Source organism: Phalacrocorax aristotelis, chromosome 15 (assembly GCF_949628215.1).
Source record: "Phalacrocorax aristotelis chromosome 15, bGulAri2.1, whole genome shotgun sequence".
Lineage (NCBI taxonomy): Eukaryota > Metazoa > Chordata > Aves > Suliformes > Phalacrocoracidae > Phalacrocorax > Phalacrocorax aristotelis.
Window position 1 is genome coordinate 7,658,605 of NC_134290.1, and position 20,215 is coordinate 7,678,819.

A 20,215-nucleotide genomic window follows, 5' to 3' on the forward strand; every position below is an offset into this window, starting at 1 on the left:
GACACCATCCTCGCCGGCCAGCCAGGGCAGTTCAAGTCAGTTCATCCCTCCACAAAAGCACGTAAGGCTGAAATATAACGCTTTATATACTCATCTGTAATCCCCAACGACTCCCACGCCACTTGGGCTGATTCTGCAGTAACGTTCAAACCTAACCATATTTTGTTGTTTATTTTGCAAATACTAATTCCAAATACACCTCTGCAGAACACAGGCAAGAGTTTAAAACTCCCTGCAGAAACATGCATGAAAAATGCCTAATTGCTAAATGGTCCCAAAATAAGGAGACTCTAGGCAAGGCAATGCAGCGTCCAACAAAAGATACTACCTCTCCTTATAAACTTTGTATTGCTCGTAACTGCAGACTATCGCAGTTACCACTCGACTTCAGAACAAAAGCTTAGTAGAATTATTAACTTAACTTTCTGAATCAACCGGATAATTTAGAAATATCTCCAAGCAGGCTTCCTAAAACCTCAGAGCAATCCAAGTACCCAGAAGGATTTTGTGTTAAAATGTAAACACCATACATAGAAAAATAAAAGGGTGTTTCTACACCAGAACATAGTATGCCTATATTTTTATGGATCTCATTTTTTAAGAGAAATCTGCAAGTGTAAATGTGATGAATAATTTATTTTTGTGTAATCCTTCCTAATTTAATCCATACCCTCTCACTGTTTAACAGAAAGAAGAAATTGTAATACCGTGATATTTTTCTGACACAAAAACCATGGCAAAAGAGTATTTTCCAGCATAAAAATAAATAATAAAAAACCCCCTATAGGTGCTTTTTTAAAAAATGAAACATAAAGCAATAAAGCAAATTTTCCAAGAGAGTAATACTTTGTTTCAGTCAAGCTTCTGCTCTGAAAAAAATAAGCAACAGTATGACAACAACGTGTGAATTAAGAATAGTTTGGAAATAGTTCCTTGCATCCAAACAATGCTGGATTAAGTCCAAAAAATTGTAGAACACAAATTTCTGGTAACAAATCATAGGGAAGGAAAAAAATAGAATAACTATAAAAAATTGTAAGAATGGAATATTTCAAAGACATTAGCACCCTAACAATTACTTCAGAAGGAAAACTTTGATTGCGACTCTTCCCTGTAACCTGAGCAGCCAGATTTACAGCATGATGATAGAAATGACAGCAGACAGGTGAAAAATGTGTACATAGTGTAGAGCAGCTGTGTAGCATTTTTAACTAGAGTAGCTCTGTCCTGACAGCTCTCGCTCACAAAGACGTGCAAGTCAATGCCTGAAACACTGAGCTATTATCTGCCATTCCTACAGATGTTCCTCCAAGCAACTATCAAGATTTGGGAATAGATTCCATTTTTTGAGCAAAATCGAGACTCCTACAAATCACAGGACACGTGAAAACAAAGTACATGTTCTTCTCAGAAAAATATTTGATTATTGATCTCAGCCATTTTATTATTCAGCCTGTCCACTTTTGCTGTACCTTTTATCTGTCATCCCTTGAGGGAATCTTGAATCCAGTATTTAGTCAAATTATCTCAAAAAAAAGCTGAGTAAAACAGCTTAACTGCCTAGTTTTTTCAGAACAAGAGAACTAGAAGACACAGCCGAGCAGATCCAGAGCCCTGCAAGGCCCCTGCTCTTGCAACAGACTGCTGGAATGACCACCTCCTACCCACCAGGAAAAGATTTATTAAATAACCACTTCCTCCCACAAACAGCACCTTTCGGCAGTTTGCTTCTATGCAGTCAGTTCGCAGCGATAGTCTCGATGGTCTCAGTGATTTCAACGTCCCAGTTTTTGAGCGTTAGGCAAATATTGGGTATTAGAGAAAATAAATATTTTTTTCTTTTAACAGAAAGTAAAATATTTTCCCTACTATGCTATTTTCTAAGAATTTCAAAATCCATTTCCAGCCTCCAAGCTGAACATGGGAGAGGAAGACAGGGCCTCTATCTTGCAGAAGAGGAAACACAAACCTCAGCAACAGTTTGTCGACGTTACACCAACAGTCAGTGACAAAGCAAACATACCAATGGAGAACCCAAGTAACACAGAGCCCGCGTTTTGTGTTATGAGGCCAACCCGAGCAGTTCCCTGTGCTCTGTAGAGGTGCCTGTCCTACTGCTGAGCTGCGCTGATTCAAAACGTTGCCATGAAAAGCTACTCTCACAACACGGCCGCAGTGAACTCAAATTTGGGAGCTCCCTATTCAAGAAGGAGTTGTGAATGCCAAAATTTTAGGTGGATTAACAAAAATGATTACACAAACATATGTGTAATCTGCACAGCTGTTATTATGTGCTTTACAGAGACATCTGGATTCCCAGTTAAATGACTAATTGTACTACGATGAACTTCCCAGTTCCATTTTGTTCCGGGCAGCACACAAATCCTGTCATTGGGGAAGGCATGAGCCATTCAAACCTAACAGCTTATACTCAGTAATGAAATGAAGTCTCTTATTCTATGATTTTCAAACCTACTTAATTCTGCATATTCAAAACGCTCCGTTATCTCTTGCACCGGCAGGTGTACCCAACCTGAATGGGTAGCATTTTGTACAAAATCTCTTTTCAAACTCCCTTTCAAATTTCTGAGAATCTGAAAGAAGTTACACTGTAATGAGCTGATAATCCTTAATGAAAAACCAAATGGTTTGTCTTGCTTTTCTGTTGCTAAATGACTAGCTATGCGCTGTCATACAAGAAAACTGGCTCCACCATTAGCACCCTTGTGAACAATTTTCCTTTTGAATCGCTGACATGAAAATTCACATTCAGTACTGGAGCAACAGAATCACAAATTAAAGTTAACAGGACAATTATGACTAATTTGCCTAGATTTCTTGTCTAGTCCCCGCTACAGAACTTCACCCCACTGGCTCTCAGGACTCCTGATGCTTCTGGACAAGCCACACCTTATCTTTGGTGAAAACCATTACCTCAATTAAAAAGTCTAACTGATAAATCCCAATTGTTAACTTCGCAGATAAAAGAACAAAGAAATACTTTCCAGTCCTTTGTCTATCTTCATGTTCAAGCCCAATGTGAATGCTAAAGGAAACACACTGTCTCTTAATTTCAGTGCACGCCTGCCCTTCTCCAGAGAAAGGCTGCAGCAGGGGAGGAGTTTCCAATGAAAGGCACAGAAAGAACTCTCTCGTCCTTCCTTAGCAGCTTTGCAATGAGGAAAAAGTTAAACCTTATGATAACACCTTCATGTTTAGCTTCCCTAATTTCCGGTTTAGGATTTGTCTTACCAGGATATCTCTAAGAGCAGAGGAAAATGATCTGATGGGTAGCAAGAAAAGTTCAAAAGCTCTTCCAGGCCCAAACTTGCAACCAGCTTTCCCGTCAATCTGCACAAAAGAGCACTTTACATCCCTACCGTGAGGGTGCGAAGTACCGCGTGTTGTCTGATTCACAATGTATCCACTTGGCAATAAAAGGGCACTGTTTAGCAATTGCAACTCTGTATTTATATATAAGCCCTGAAAACCCATCTCCATTATTCAAAGCCAAGTTTACAGAAGACAAGAGCCGCCACAGCACGGGCAGTTCTCGTGCAGCTGCACCTACAAGCAATGCAGTGCAAAGCGCCAGGCTACCTGCGGGCAGAAGAGAGTCCATCTTGAAGCCCGATCAGACCGATGGGTTCCCTGAACAACAGAAACAGCAAGGATGCTGCACGTGCACTTAAAGGACAAAATGATGCTAAATGCATCACAAGTGAGTTTTTCAAAAGAAATCAGTATTTACTAACCCACCTGGGTAACGCAGAACCAAAACCAGGTTCTGCAAGACACAGTGCAAGATAGCCTCTGCAAGATACTGATCTCCTCTCACAGTACGGCACAGTACTTGCTCTCTGCCATCTTGTAAGCCAAAGCAGTAATCCTCCTGCACTGCAGATGTTACGCCACTTGCACACCTGCTGTACAAGCCTAGAACAAAATCACACGCAATTCCTTCTCATGCTTTAGCTGGGCTGGGAAAAGGGGACGGTTTTACACCGAGCTGCAAACTGAATGTTTAATTTTTACATCACAATAGTCATGAGGAAAATTAACCTTTTTACCAGCATCACACGTAACCATGGTGACACTTGATTTCAAGTTTTATTTAATGAGGCCAGTCGACTCAGAAGGCTCTGGCACTTCAAAGCCTGCTCTGAAGCTGTCTGAGTGCAACGTGGCACGGCCGCTGGTGACCTTCTCTTCTCCAGGTAACAAGACACGCCAGTTGGGTTGCTTTTTGTGCACATTAGTGATATTTCTAACTTTAAATAGATTTGTATGCTAGGTGGGAAGATTTATGTGGTACACCTTAACAGGTACTCACCTAAAGTACATAAAAAACAAAATGGAAGAATTGATAAGCTGATATCAGAGTCACAGGAAAAGGAAGATGAACAGGTAACTGAAGTTTTTTTCTGAAATAGCATCTTATATTCTACAAAAGTACTACGTAACTATAGCAGAAAAGGTAATTTTTTTTACAAGATAGAATAATGTTTTGGAGAAGTTTCAAATATAAACACTTGAAAAATTAATATTTTAAAAAAATCAGAAGCCAGGGGTGGGGGGAGAGAGAGAGAACTGAATTGATGAATATGTATTATATATAAAAGCTGTTATATTATATGCAAAAAAAAAAAAAAAGAATAGCAAATCAATGATACTTACTCCTGTACTGACAAGAGACAGCATAATTCTTTCATTTAAGGCTAATGTTTCTCCTTGCTTCATCTTGATTCTCTTCTTATCTAAACATTTCATTGCATACCTGAAAATATTAACCGTTCAGAAAAAGCAGCAGAAAAAATTTCCTCCTATACTCAGTACTACTCACTAGCAGTCACGCTAGTATTTACAGTATCCTGTAGGCAAGCTACTTAAAGACTTAAACCTGGTACCAAAAACATCGTTACATGACTAAACAAGAAAATCTCCAAAATCTCACAGAATTAAAGCATTTTCAACAGAAGCCTCCCAACAGAGAGATGTGCTTGAACAAACAATTCCGTGCCCAAACAACCACAGTGATAAAACATATACATCCGTTTTTCAGTATCTACAAGCAAGGATTTGCAGTATGAATTGAATAACAGAGACCCTATTACAGTTCCATTTAATTCTAACAGTTTCAACCCTACCAGGAAAGTAATATCTTGAACACACGCTGAGGTTTGGGTTTTTTTTCCAAGTTTTCTTTCCACTCAAAGAAAGATCAGATATACACAAGAAAGCTTTTTTAATCTTCTACCATCTGTACTACACAAATTAATAACATTTTGCTCAAAAAAAAAATGTTACCCTAACAACCACCAAACAAGAGCAGCACATAACACAGTCCGTGGATATTTTTTCAAGACATCAGGTGAGCCTACTATTAGAGACAGCTGAGAAGGACACGTGTGTTCCTCCATACAAGATTTTTAGACGTGGACAGCCATGGATTTTTAGGCCATTCGTTTTAAAATATGCTCAGGAAAACACCATGTTATAGCACTGCATCAATGCTAATCAACTGCCTACGCTGTGACAGCTCTGTACAGAAACAGGGCCTCATATCACCTTCGTTTTGCACTCCCTAAAAAAGCCACGTCATTCCTTGCCATGCATGTGTTGCGAGTGGGGGAAGAGTGAGCGTGAACATACTGGAATTTTAAGCTTCCAAAACAAGGAATACATTCACAGCACGTGCTCTTGCTGAGAAGTCTGTAAACGACGACTATAAATAACATTTCACACACTACCCTTTATTTATGCTTTGACATCACTGATCAAAGTGAACGACTGGGGCCGTTTAAGGCTGATTGAAATCAAGTCTCTCATTCTTATATCGAGTTACGTGCTCAAAAAGCACTGCTATCCCTCCCCCTTTGGACTGCTTTCTGCATTGTACTTCTGGCCCCTATTTAGATGTCCTTGAAGGAGGTGATGTGAAAGAAGCCTCAGGTGTATCTTTGTGGGTTAGTGAAACACCGATGGCATTTACCTTAGAGGGGTGGCTTCCCAAGCTCCTTGCAGGCAGTAAGTGCAGCAGAGGCAGCCATCTAGAGTGGACGGGATCTGGATTAGGGATGGGTAAACAGGTTTGGATTAAGAAAGAACTAAACCAAACCTCTACCCAGAAACTGAACCTAATCTAAAGTTTTGCTTCAAATTTGAAAAAGGTTGGTTTTCCCACATTTCACTTCCCTTTACTCTGTTTATATCTGATAAAAACTGTCCTTTGCTTCCCTTGCTAGTCCCAAGGCTTATCCACCTCCTGCCAGAGCAAAACTCAGACATGAAAATGACTGGGAATCTAAGAACTACCTCTTCAGGATGGACACCTGCTTAGTGTGGCTCAAGCTAAATAAAACCTTTGTTTTTGTACATGGACAAATTAATGGATTGTACATGGACAAAAAACTACCAAAGCAAGAATAAAGACAGTATTGTTAGTAATAGTATTAATATAAATATTTGAGGTCACTACAAAAATACTGCGCGTGATAGCAACGTTTAAGATGTCTTCTAGTTGTTAATAGTTCAAAAGTTTATTATTATCAAAGATGCCAAGCACACACAATTGCCAGTGAAGCCAGCTGTAATCACAGAGACTTGGCACTTCAAACATGCCATGCTTACTTATAAGAGGAATGTGTAAGGACGGTCCCTGGACTAAAATTGTTAGGAGAAAAGCAAGATGGAGGGGGATGGGGAGAGGGCCTGGAGGGGGTGGGTGGGATGTAAATAAATAAATAAATAGATAGATAGACAGATATTGAGAACAATTTTTTTTAAATTAATGCCCAGATGTTCAAAACAGGACATAATAGGACAATTATGCCTAGAGATTGAAATCTGTTGATTAGAAGTATGTGAATAGTAAGACCAGAAAAAGAAAAAAAACCACACAGGTTGACCTTGGAGTTCCCGCTGACAGCTCTGTTAAACAGAATTTCAACACTGGAGCTATATTCTTCCAAACGAAAGCAAGGATCACTGCTTTCGCCAGTGAAACGTGCTCATCAGGGCAGAAGCTTATGCAGTTACACAAATCTGGAATACCATATCAGAATCTGCCCAGACACAACCCTACAGATTGAAGGGCACTGAGGTAATACTCCTGTGCCATCCTCCAACCCTATGTCAGCACCAGCTACGTGATGCACTTGGCTGTGAGAAGAGCAACCTTCAGCAGACAAGAGGTAACACCTCACACAATCACCACGGCTTCCACAAGAACATTGCTCTGCACTGTCAGGCTCTGATCCAGGAACTCATTTAAGCACATACTTAATTTTAAACACGTGTGCAGTCTCCATTAAGTTTGACAAGATCATTTAAATTAAGGATGTGCTTAAGGGCTCTGCTAGACTAAAACCCCACTGCATGGCACGTAACAGGATCAAATATCAAACTAAGCTTAAAGATGATCCAGAAATCAGAACCTCTTGGGATAAAATTTAATTGCAAAGAACTATACAGTAATGCGATGCTGCTTTCCAGTGATTCTTCTAAGAAATGACTGGAAGGATTTCCTTTCTAGTTCACAGTTTACTATTACCTCTAAAATAAAGGGTGTGTATACTCACATTTTTCCAGTGTCTGCTTTTCTGCAACCATACACTTCACCAAATCCCCCTCTTCCTATTATTCTATGTACACTAAAATCATTCATGGTCAGCTGTAAATGCAACAAAACAAAACAAAACCAGGCTTCATTTTTCAGTAGTAAATACTTACTATAAAAACATCCAAATAATCTACTAATATGTCGAAGTACTTAACTATTGTAATTCATATAGCATTTACTGTCTCACAAAAAGGAGCCCCTTACTGTTTATATTTCAACGTACTTGCAAGCACTACTGTCTGAAACCGAAACAAAGCAAATGAGACTGTTGTCGCCAAAGGCTGTCAGTCTCATTCATAATGCAGTCTGCAGAAGCGGAGGGCTGTTTTTACAGACAAAGTTGTAAGAGAGCAGTGCAGAGGGACAAAAGCAGAGGGGCAAAGTGTGCTGGGGACGTCAGACCATAGTGGGAAAAAGGAGACAGACGGTGTCTGGGGGTGCTAAAGAGCAGCAATTCTGGCAGTTCAGTTTCTTTCAGCCATTATAAAATCAAAAAGCTATTAACTCGAGACAGGCAGAAGGGATGTCCAGGAAGGAGTCGTTAGGAATGTATGTCTAAGAATAGAAGAGCAGATCAGTAACATTCACCGTACTCCTTACTGAGGCCTTTTCAGAAGCAGTACTCAAACCTGAAATTTTCTTTCCTGTATCAGTCTTTGACAAGATAAATATACTTGTAAGTACTTACATGAATATTTAGTTCTACGTTTTTCCACTGACAAAATCTAGTAAACTTGTCGCTGTAGAAAAAAAAGTTTAAAAGATGTCTGAGGCTACTGTGTAAAGTATTATAGAAAATGTCAAGACTCTTATTTAAAAGAAAGTTTTGCGCTAGGGCGGGTTGTGATATTTAGTAAATTATAACCTTCCTTTCCAACAACTGTAATCTCACCCCCACCAAGAAAAACAATCACTAGGCAGTGCACACTGAAATTTTACATCCTTATAAGAGAAAGCGATCAGATCACTTTACCCCTGTAACTGTACGTGCTCACCATGTCCTCATATCTCTCTCTCAGACGGTTTTTAATTTTTAAAAACAAATAACTAAGTTTGGAACTAACAAACATTTAAATTACCTTTAGAGAAAGATAATGATAAGAAAACAGAGGCAGCTCGATTTATGTTAATGAACCTCTGTATACCCCAAGGAACTTTCTAAACTCTAAAAAGAGTTTATCTTAGAATAGGAAAAACATCAAAAATACCACAAGCTGTTGCAAAAAAAAAAATAGTTTCTCATTTCAACATAAATAATTATTTATTTTCATAGGAAGAAATAATAGTTCTGTGGAGACATTTTTACAATTATTTGACTGCAGAATACCACCATACCCTTTCATACAGTGTATTTGGCTGTCATTGGATGAGAGCCGTACTTTACAGACCCTGCACACAAGAGCAGTTCCATTAAGACTAAAAGGGCTGCTCAGCTGAACTAGGTCTATGCCTTGTAACCTTTACTAGACCTTTTCTGCTTAATTGCAAGGTGTCCAGAGAGAAATCAGAATGCCCGGGTCTTTCGGTCACACACAAGAGACGGTTACCGATGAGAACATCCCACAAGAACACTGCTCTGCATTTTTAAACTTTTAAGATCAAACTGCAATGTATTATTACTGCTACACCGAGCAACAGCCAAATCTACCACCTTTACAATTTTTCCACACATACACCTTGACATTAATCATGATATACAACAAAGCTGGTCATTTGCAGAAGCTTGCTGATAATACACTATTAATTAAATGAAGTTTATGAAATATTTTTAGCCTTATTTTATAGTAATACTTAAGTGACCCGGCTTCCTGTTATATTAGGTAGAAAATCTGGGTAACATGTTGTGTTCATACCTTTCCATAAATTTTTGAAATATTTTTCCTCGAAGACTATCACAAATTTCTTCTATATATGGCTAAAAAGGGTTAAGAAACACAGTTAGTATTTAAGCATATATTAACTGATTATGCAATACTACCCATTACATATAACTGACATTGGCCCTATAAAACTATGGCATTTACTGTGTTTTCCTTGAAGAAAGTTCAGTGAAGCATTTAAGCTTCATCTAGCTTTTGGAATTTGAGCAGGTGCCCTCAAGTCAATCATAAAATATTTTCACGAGCTAGAAAACCTTAAATGTTTGCCTTGGGGGGGGGGCTGTATGAAGCCTGTGTAAAGCACCTGTCTGTGGACAACAAGTTTGGCAAAACAATCACAGGACAGTTCTTTTCTCAAATATATTTAAACACAATACAGGGTCGCTCCTGTGCAGTGTGACTTCCCAGAGCTGCTGCTGCGCTTCGTCTTTTCGGTGCTTCTCTCCTCTCTGTCCTTACCAAGAAACCAGCACCTCCAATTCACAAGTGACTTTTTCTAGAGAAATACTTTCTCTTGATGTGTGGTGGCACGCAGCGATCTCAAATCCCAACCCAATTAGCAGTGAGATATAACTCAAGCAATGTAGTCATCAATTTGTCAGTTCACCTAATTGCAACATTAAAAACAGTTCACTGAGCAGTAAGAAAAATCAGGCAGGGGCAATCTTCACATTTTTGCAATGTATAAAAATACGTAAGATTTACATCAAAGACATTTAAGCTTATAAACACTCCCGTGATTGATGAAGTTCATTATGTGCAAAACCACACTGGTTTAATGCACCTAGCTATAAAAGTTAGCATAATTCTAAATTTCTTGTCTCGTATCAATGTGCATTACAGCTATAACAATACAAGAAATATTTCGCTTCTCATTTCTTTGTTTTCTAAAGTAAGTAAAAACATAAAAGATGTAAAATTTTGCCAGGATACCACTTATATTTATATTCAAATGGGGGATATGCAAATCCCACACTTTCTGTTAACAATTCAGAATTTTCAAAGGTTTAAAAAAAGCACCACTCTCTGAATGGTGCAGAAACTTCTGTTTAGAAAGGTAATTTTGATTGGATTTTGTCTTGTGGAGAGACAGAAAAACACGTGAAATGGTACAAATGCTTAACTCCTCATCATCATCAACTAGGAATTAGTATAGCTTAAAATTTAAGAAAAAGAAGAAATGTTTTCAAAGATTTCACATTACTGAAACACTAAGGTAATTTCTCCACTAGGCAGTTTGGTTTATCCTGACAGGACGTGTATCTTCCTGATGTACAGTGCTTTACTCTAAATCATTTAATGGCTTAAAATTATATAAATTTAAAAACTATTCTGTTCATATACCAAGGTATAGCCTGCTTTCATAAATGTGCTTAAAAATATTTTAGATAAGAATAATTACTTGTAATTTTCATTTCACTTAGAAAAGCATTCTAATATCACTATTACAGTGAAGAGTATTTGGCAGTACCATTTTGTTCTGTCTCCTTCAATAATATGTACAAAGTCACTTACTGTCAAATAAGTTAAGAAAACTTGAACATTCAGACTGTCTTAACCTCACCTGAAAAAGGCTGGCTGGCACTTGTTTCTTGGCTAAATGTGTTTGTACATGATCTACAGCTTGTTTTGAGAAAGGCTTTTGAAAAAGAAAAAGAGACATTTCAAACAGTTGGAAACGTAAGAAGTTTCATTTAAGGTCTACAGCACTGCTGTTCTTTGAACCATATAAAAAATACACATACTTCAGAATGAATGCAATATAGCTTCCTCCAAGTATATTACTGTGAAACACGAGGAATGATACACTAACACAGTTATTCTAAAGCGGGAAGGCAGGAGAGGGGAAGATGAGGAGGAGAAAGGTGAAGATAAAAGGACTAGATGATGCCCCTTTAACAAATTAATGAAAAATCCCATATGCAGGGACAGCTCCAGGTACGGCAGCTGACATGGACTTTTTACCGCTATCAAGCCAATAACACATGCTTAACAAAAAATTGCTTAAACCCTCACACAATGCACATTTTTCTTTAAAATAAGAGCAAATGAAACTGTTAACTACAGATCAATGGGCCACAACTTCAGCTGGAGGAAATGTGTGTTTTCAGTGACTTCAACAAAGCTGCAGCTGTCACAGCACAGCCCCACACCTTTAACTTACCGTACTGCAGCTAAAAAGTATATTTTCTCTAGTATGAAAAACTGCTTTATGACCAGACAAATAATAATAATAATATAAAAATCTTTGTGTAATCAGTTTTAGACAAAATCTCAAACTTTACTCTGAGCTTTCAGAGATACCAAAGTTCAGCTGTCCCACAGAACCCTTGGCAGTTCACATTTCTTTGGTTTTCGGGGCCAGGGTTGTTGCTGGTTTGGAGGGGTATGGTTAACGTATGTATATGTGTGCATATAGATATACACACAAAAACTGCACTCATCGTATTTTAAAATGGAGATTTTGTTTAAAGAAATATGAAACAGATAAATCTCCAAATATTTCATTTGCGTACCACAAGTTTGATAAAAACTGGCACACACCACCAATCATTATTACTGGGGGGGAAGGAAAGGCATGCTGAATTCAGCCAAACCCAGTCCCACAGGCCTCTAACGGAAATCCACAGCACTACAAGTATTTGTAGTAACAATTCCTTCAGCAATAGTCTTAATTGTTCTCTGAATGAAATAGCAGCTATTTTGAATTATCACTGCTGTCAAGTTGCTGAAGTAAGGCAAAGAGCAGTGTGAAATTTGGATGATACACACATGTGAACAAGACAGGAGCTCCTTCATTATGTACATGTCATAAATCTGCCGACTTCGGCTCAGACGCTCATCCTCAGAATCCAGTTTCTCGTATTCTTTTATCTGCAATACAAGAGAGAAGGATCCATTAGATGAGCAAAATTCTGATGTTTTTCACTCATTTAGTAAAAGCAAGACTTGGCTGAAGTTTTATTTTACTTTAGTATTTTCTTAATTAAGGCAAAGAAAAACCACTCACAGTACCGTAGTTACAGTTGAACTTAGATTTCCCTCCTATCTTTGAATTTTTATGCAAGGAAACTGATTTGCTTACAATTGCTACAAAGTTTTGTTTTCTAAAATTTGACAAGGACTGAGCTGAAGCAGCATATTTTCCATCTACCATTTGCCAGAGCATGAATCTGTACAGGGGAAGTCAGGAGCTAACTACATGAGACGACCGGACCGTGCGAGGGCAGTGAGATGAGCAAACATGCCCAGCATCATTTCTGAAGATGATCTTCCCCTCTGCTCAGCTCACAGACAGAGAGCACCGACCTCGCTCCTCTGACACTTGAGAGCGTTGACCCCTTTCTCAGATTATTTCACTCGTTGCTCTGGACTATCCCCAGCACACCAAAACGTGCCCTTTTCCAAGCTCCCCAGGCTAGCAGAAGAGGCAGCACAACCATCGCCTAGTGACAGCCCTCGGCTGCCAGCGCAGTGCCCAATCATGCTGCTCAAGGGCCATTACACAACGCTAAGTACAGATGTCCAAGCAAGAATCTAAAGCACATTTCAAAATGTTCACGTAGTCCCGCTATGTGTTGAATTTGAATCCTAAAGGTGGCTAGAAAGACAGTTTCACAAAATATATCAAGTTCCTTCAGGTGTGATATCGGAGGTCAGTGCGTTCCAGGTGAAGCAACAGCAATCCCACCTGATTCATTTACACAACAAAACCAGAAAATCAGTTCCAGAAAAAAGCCCTCACCAAGTCCAAGGGTCCTTTGGAGCATATTCAGAGAACAAGTTCTTCCAGGACTGACAGAATGTAAAAAACATACCAGATCTTTAGGGAAAAGTCTTAGCTCTGACTCGCTGGGCCTTCCCCAGCATCGGCCTGTGAGGTCCCAGGATCCAAAGGAACGTATGTGTGCAGACTTGCTCTGGATCCCTACACCGACTCAAGAAAACCAAAGCAGAATAAGACCCAGCTGAATTTCACTCAGTGCCTGTTAAAGAAGGAACAGGCCACATCAGAGCTGTCTGTACTTTCAGCCTACAGAATAAACCCTGCGCAAATGACGTACCAGAGCATCTCCTCCTGCGGCAGGCAGAACATACTGGCTGGGCCTTCAGGGACAAAAAGCACGGCTCTGCTGTTCCTGCCAGCCACACTTTAATAGCAAAAGCAGCACCAGGGTTAACAGAAAGCACATTGTTGAGGATTTTTAAAAATAAGGGTTTTAAAAACACGTGTTTTGCCTCTATTTCTCTTTTTTTAGCCCCTTCATTCAGAGGCTGCTCCTTTTACAGCATGAGCTGTACCTGACAGCTCTTGAACAGCTCTAGGTCTCCACATGACGAAGCCAGACCAGTCTACCTTTGAAGGTGGAACACCGTAATTAAACTCGGTATTTTTCTAGCTGTAGTCCTCTTGTTTGCTGACTATGATAAGGCAACAGTTCCACCACGATTTGCCATCTGTGACTATTTCCTCCTTGATACCAATTTATAATTAAAATTATTCAAAACATCTTTGCCAGAGAAACATTTTTTAATTAATGCAGTGCCTCAAATTAATTAGAAGTACAGGAGAAAGCCTGATGCATATCATATTGTCTTAACTGAATGCAACCTCCTGCCCTTCAGTATTTATTTTTTTTAAACCACCTAACTCGGCACCCAAAGCAGAGGGGTCTCTTGGAACAGCCACCCCCAGCCACGCTGGCACGAGATCAGCGTCTCTCCCACCTGCCCTTACAGTGGGCTTTTTAACCTTTCAAAGCTTGTTTGTTTTGTAAAGGTTTGAAGAAAAGGACAGCAGGTGCCAAAAGTCCCCGTCTGTGATATACTGCTGGGCAGCTCAGCCTGCTCCCCCCAGGCGGGACCCTCCTGAACACGCTGCCCGACAACTCTTGCCACACAGGTGATGCGACAAGACACCTCTACTGTGATCACACTTAACACACATGCCTGACATATTCACAAGCTAATTCTACCCGTTTATTAAATAAAACATTACCACACCTTGCCAAAAAGCCACAGACATAGGCAGAGCTAGGAGTGTCACCATTTACACACATAACCTGCCTTTGCTAGCAGCAGCTTCCTCAGTGTTGCTCCTGACCCAGAGATAAGGTACTGTGTCATCATCTATTCAATGCTTCCCTGGCAAACTTCGGCTCACCTCAAGAAAAGTGTCTGACAAAGTACCTTTTCAAAAATTGAAACCAGAATGCATTAGTTTTCAAGCATTTTTTTTTTTTTTTCTTCTTTTGAAACCGATCTGGATGAATCACTCATCCAGTTAAATGCTTGATCGTGACTTAAGCTGCAGTAATATGAAATCCCAGGAGTACGGAGCCCTTCTACATCAAGCGATTTCTAATGTAGCAATGTGCTCAAATTATTCTACATGTACTAAGTGCAGTAAGTAAATCAAATACATATATAAAAAAATAAAAGCTTCTGAATCTGGTACGTGACAGAAGAAAACGTAATGAACCTCTCTTTAAATATCTTTAATGGGATTTTTAAAAAAGTACATGACAAAGCATTTAAATTCGTTTTAGGCAACGCTTTGCTAATAACCTAAAAATACAATTTCAAATTGTTTCAGAGATAAAGAGGTAACTAAAAATATCTTGCTAAACAATCTGTTACAACATGCCTTTTTGATTACTTATGACAGTGATATCTTCAGTATATAAAAAGATGAAAACGATAGAAAAAGATTCTTCTTTATTGAGGGAGAGGATCTAATTTGAGTGGGGGAACTGTATATTGCTAAGGATTTATTTCCAAACCGATAACCAGTTTAGCCTATTTTGTGCTGTTATCCCACTAGCAAGAAAATTTCTAAATCATCAGCTTAAGGGTAATCCAAACAAAAGGTTATCTCAGGCAGCATTTCTAATTAATACTGAGCAATACAGGCTGCCTTTTAAAAGCACGTGTGCATGCTTTAACTGAAACCAGCCCCTATGATAGGATTAACTACAGTTTTATATTTAGTGTCTCACAAATATAACATGGAATGAATGGAGCGATAAGACTCATCAAGTTTCCTGAGCGGTCCTTGCAGAAGCGCTGACGGAGCCCTTTCAGCAAAGGAGGGCTGTGGAAGGACACGACGTGCTCCAGCCACACTCTCCTGAAATATTCATCCTTCTGGATGCATGCCTGCCTTGGGCAAGGTGTCTATTAATTTCTTTGTTGATTATCTCGTGACAATGGAGTACAACTGACCTTATTGATCTGAAGCCACCCCTCCTATCGCTCTCTGGAGGATCCTCTTACCCATCTGCTGCATTTGACAGGGCTTTTCTGCAACCCTGTCACAGTGACTCCCAAGAAATCTCAGAAGCTAGCACCGGCCTCAGCTGTCCTTACATCCCTCAGGCAATGCCATGCACAGCTGCACTCTGTTCTCTTTTCTACAGGTAAAAGGATGTTAGAGAAAGGCATGAAGCATTTAAGAGCGCAGCCCAAACTTCAGTTGCACCTCCTTTTCTACAAGCCCAGGCAGCTGCCCAAAATCCACTGCAGACACCAGGGCATCACTCTCCATCTGGGTGGTGGGTGCTACAGAGAAAGAGGTGCCTGGGACTGAAGGCGCAGTGTTTGGGCATCTCATTGAAGCATGGAGGACATGGGGACAGCTTCAGGGAGCAAAGCGAGGGATGCAGAGGACCCCTGGATGACACAGAGCCAAGCCAGAAGCGGACTGTGATTCCCACAGCACCAGCTGCAAGCCACGCCAGGGACAAACCCGCACACTGCATCAGGAACCATGCTCAAGTTTCTGCTTTGGCTCTGTGGGACAGTGTAAGAATCTTCACTATGTGCAACAGATAAGAATCCACGTCCCATGTCAGCTATAATAACAAAAAGCACTGGGTTTGCTTTCAGGTCTTTTAGAAAGAAGGAATCCAGTGAGAGCTGGGCTGGCAAACGTTACTTAAATTTCATCTGTGTTTTGTAGCTGATCTAAGATTTATCATCCCCTTTGCAAGTGATGATCAAAAGCTCATCCCATTTCTCAGGAACATACCTGGCTTAACTTAATGTTTCAAAAATATTCAACACACAGAGACTGAGATGAACTTAATTTCAACTCATTTCTTATTAATATTTCAAATGAGCCACAGTCAAAGAGCGCACCTTATGATACAAAACATTAATAAACCTAAAGATATTTTAATCTCTTTTAGTATTCTTCCCCTTTCCATCATTCTCTCAGTATTTTCCAAGTTAACTTTTGACACGTTAATGTGGTGAATGAACAGGTAACTTTCTTCCATTGTTTTCTTTTCAACGTAATGAAACATACTTAAGTCTTGAAGGACAAAAACCATAACAGTAGCTTTTAAAATTATTTGTTAGCTTACATTTAATAAAAAGGCACTGTTAGAAGTTGAGCTAAGTAGATTTTTCCTGCAAATACTCCATTTTTTAAATCTGAAGTATTTGCCCAGTAAGAGGGTAAAAAAATGACCTACGCTACTCTCATAACATACACTGTAAGAGTACTGTACCAGATGACTAACTTGATTAAATAGTTACACTGCGATTTTTAAGTCTCTTGAACTTGTTTAAAATGACAGTTTTGTCCCTTTAAAATGCAATCGTTACTCTATAAGATATTGTCTGTTATGAATCAACCATGCCACTATGAAGTTGACATGACTCAGAACATGCACCCTTGCACGCCTCTCCTTCCCTCTTAGCAACAACCCCTGCCCGAGGACGAGATGAACAGCCCTCCTCAGCCTCACTCTCCTGCACGGTCCCAAAACTGCATCAGCGGCCACTTACCTCTTCATAAAACTTCAGTTGAGGGACAGCTTCATCAATCTCATTCATACAATAGTCTTTAAAAAGCAAAAATCCTGGAAAGTAAAAAAAAAAAAAGATAAGAAAAAAAAAGTATCTTTACTACGATAATTTGTAAAAAGGGATACAAAACCACTTGGGTAGCGTCAGGGATTGCACATACCTGTGCAAGTACCCCTAATTGCCACGGCTTAGCAATACTGATTACCAAGCAGCTCTACAGCATTCTGAACAGAAAAGGATCATAAACCTCACTCACCTCCTGTAGGTATATCAAGCATATTCCAATTTCTACCTGCTGAGAATTTTATGAGATGTTTACATAATGTACCGAAACATCCCATTCCTCTTCACGGATCAGGTTTTGGTTTTTTTTTTCCCAGAGTGAAAACTAGATACTATTCGCATGTTTTGGTTTTCTGAAATAGATTTACCTACTTTTTATTGATAAAACCAACCTCTTCTGCATTCCAATTTTAGAATTACTGGTTAATGTCACGTCTAATAGATTTTATATCACAATAAACTACATCAGGATCTTTATGGTTCCTTTGCAAGTAATTTAAAGCATGATCTCTGCAGCTTGCTGATGAGTGTTTTCCATTATCAGCATCTTAATGCACCGTTACCCGCTTCATCTCATAGAAGTACTGTCTTCACATTCACCTGAGCTGGTACCTTTTTTACTTTTACCCTTTTACTTTACATGGGTGTCTGTTGTCACAGCTAGCTGCCTGGGTTATCTGCAAGCCCCTCAGAGCTGTAAACAAACGTGCTTTCAGGTCACTGCAGCAGGCAATACCTTTCCTTATTTAGAATTACTATGTACAAACTGGAAATCACACCCAACTTTTGGAGGTAAGACCACAAAAGTGTAAACTAAAATAACAACGTGAGCAAGAGAAGGCAGAGCAGCTAACTTGAGGGCTGGCACTGGCTGGGAACCGCTCCATCCCACTCCCCTGCTCGACTCCTCTCCCAACAGGGCAGCACATCAAGACATAAACCACCTCTTTTCAACGTTAAAAAAAAATTATAAACACACATACACAAAAGACCTATTTCTTTAATGAAAATGTATTTGTAATTTGAACTTACAGCAAAATTACATTAGCAAAACAAGGGAGCACATCACTGAATGCTCAGCTAAGAAATAATACAACTGCCTACAACATCTCGTGTTTTCAAGAGTATACAGTCTTTAAAAAAAGAAAAAAACACAAAACCCACTTCATGTGCACATAGTAATTTCACTGCAGTGTGTACGGGACAGCATTTAACTGTCAGTTATGAACATCATGTCCTTTCAACTCACTATCATCTAATTTTATCAAAGACCCAAATAAGAAAAAAACCACCAACTACTCAGAAGCAAAACCATTAGGCTCAGCAGACAAAGCAAAGCTCGTCAGGCAAACAAAAGCTTTAATTTATGTGTCATGAAAAGATTTATCAGCTTCTTGGTAGCCCCTCTAGCTACACCTGGATCCCAAGTTAAATTTCCTATTGGAAGACCTTGTTTTCCTGGGGTTTCCTGGATGTATTTGGTCACAATCAGAATACCAGAAAAGGGATTATGACCAGATGACTCCTATACTTCGCTTGACTCATTTATCTGATTAGGATATTTCGAAGATAATACAAACTGGGTTTTGTCCTCTAAATAAAGACAGAGATCTAATTAAGAAATTCTCTTATGAGATTCTCCAAACTTTCTAATTATTCTCAACAAAAAGAATCATTCTAGAAATATTTTATAAACAAATGTGCTTTTTTGAACACAAACCAGCCAACCAACCCCATGTGTTCTCTTCCTTAAAAGCAATTTACAATTAGAGTGCTTTTTTCTTTTTCTCTTTTTTTTTTCCTCTTTTTTTCTTTTTTTTTTTTTTTTTTTTTTTTAAGGGCTCATCTTTGTTCCTATTTTACTGGAAATACTCTTGGTAAGTTGTCTTCCCTCATTGCAGAGGAGACAGGAGAGAAGCACCAGAGCAGCCCCAGCAATCCCCATGCCTCACACGAGGGATGGAGCTCCCGGCCAGGCACACAAGAGCCACCCGTGGAACCAAGAGTCACCCTGTCGCGGCAGGGCACACGAGCGCTCTCCCCGTGCAGGCACCCCGAGCAAGGCCCAAACCGTCCGCACCGCTGCCAACACCACCCGAATCCACTCATCTCCAGAGACGGACAAACTGCGCCTCTGGAGAGCGCACCTCTTCCTGCGCTCCCCTGCCCCAGCAGCAAGCGTGGCGTGAACCCGTTTTTGAGAACAAAACCTGCCGCTTATGGAACCGAACCTAATTTATTATTTTACACGTGATCGAAACAGCAGCAGCACCGAGCAAAATAACGCTGAATTGACTGAACTTTTATTTGGACAATGAACCAAAGAAGACTACAGTCGTGTAATTAAGAGTCTAAAGAGTGGCACAAACAGCAATGAATGCAGTGAAAGAAGAATCCCTGGCGTGGTCCCAGCTACTGGCTGTTTACCAAAATAACCCGCAAACAAAAAAAAACAAACCACAAAGACAACTGTGGGAGGAGTGCGAAAATATACCAACACAAATTGTCAACAATGCCATGCCAAACATTTCAGCCCTGCTTAATATTTTCCAAACTTTTTAATTTAATTATCGCAGAGAAAGAAAAGGCTCACAAGAGCAGAGAACAAGGAACAATAGCAGGCTTATGCTGCCTGCACTATACAGCCCGCTTCTCTCCAAGTCTCTTTTTTTAAACTGCATTGCTATGCAAAAAACTAGAGACATCCAAAACAAGTTAGAAACTTTTATAGATGGTTAATATAGTCATAAGTTACAGCCATATGAATCAATACTGAGAAAATGCTGTTAGTCAGGTTCCAGTGGAGATAAGCAGAATTATTACAGCAGCATTTTAA

At 39.5% G+C, this 20,215-nt stretch overlaps 1 protein-coding gene across 4 annotated transcripts in view; it reads right to left on the minus strand.

The window, feature by feature from the left end:
* The window catches only part of GRK3 (G protein-coupled receptor kinase 3), a 78,312-nt gene that overhangs the window by 22,769 nt on the left and 35,328 nt on the right, over positions 1-20,215 (minus strand). The window contains exons 3-9 of one of the 4 annotated variants that reach the window (XM_075110813.1): positions 17,296-17,369; positions 12,274-12,375; positions 11,066-11,140; positions 9,475-9,536; positions 8,310-8,361; positions 7,581-7,672; positions 4,678-4,777 (exon numbers count right to left, since the gene is read on the minus strand). In XM_075110813.1, coding sequence (XP_074966914.1) covers positions 4,678-4,777; positions 7,581-7,672; positions 8,310-8,361; positions 9,475-9,536; positions 11,066-11,140; positions 12,274-12,375; positions 17,296-17,369 — 557 coding nt within the window. Of the gene's footprint in view, positions 1-4,677; positions 4,778-7,580; positions 7,673-8,309; positions 8,362-9,474; positions 9,537-11,065; positions 11,141-12,273; positions 12,376-14,505; positions 14,669-17,295; positions 17,370-20,215 lie in introns of those variants that run through there. The other 3 variants (XM_075110815.1, XM_075110814.1, XM_075110816.1) reach the window with 3 other exon arrangements.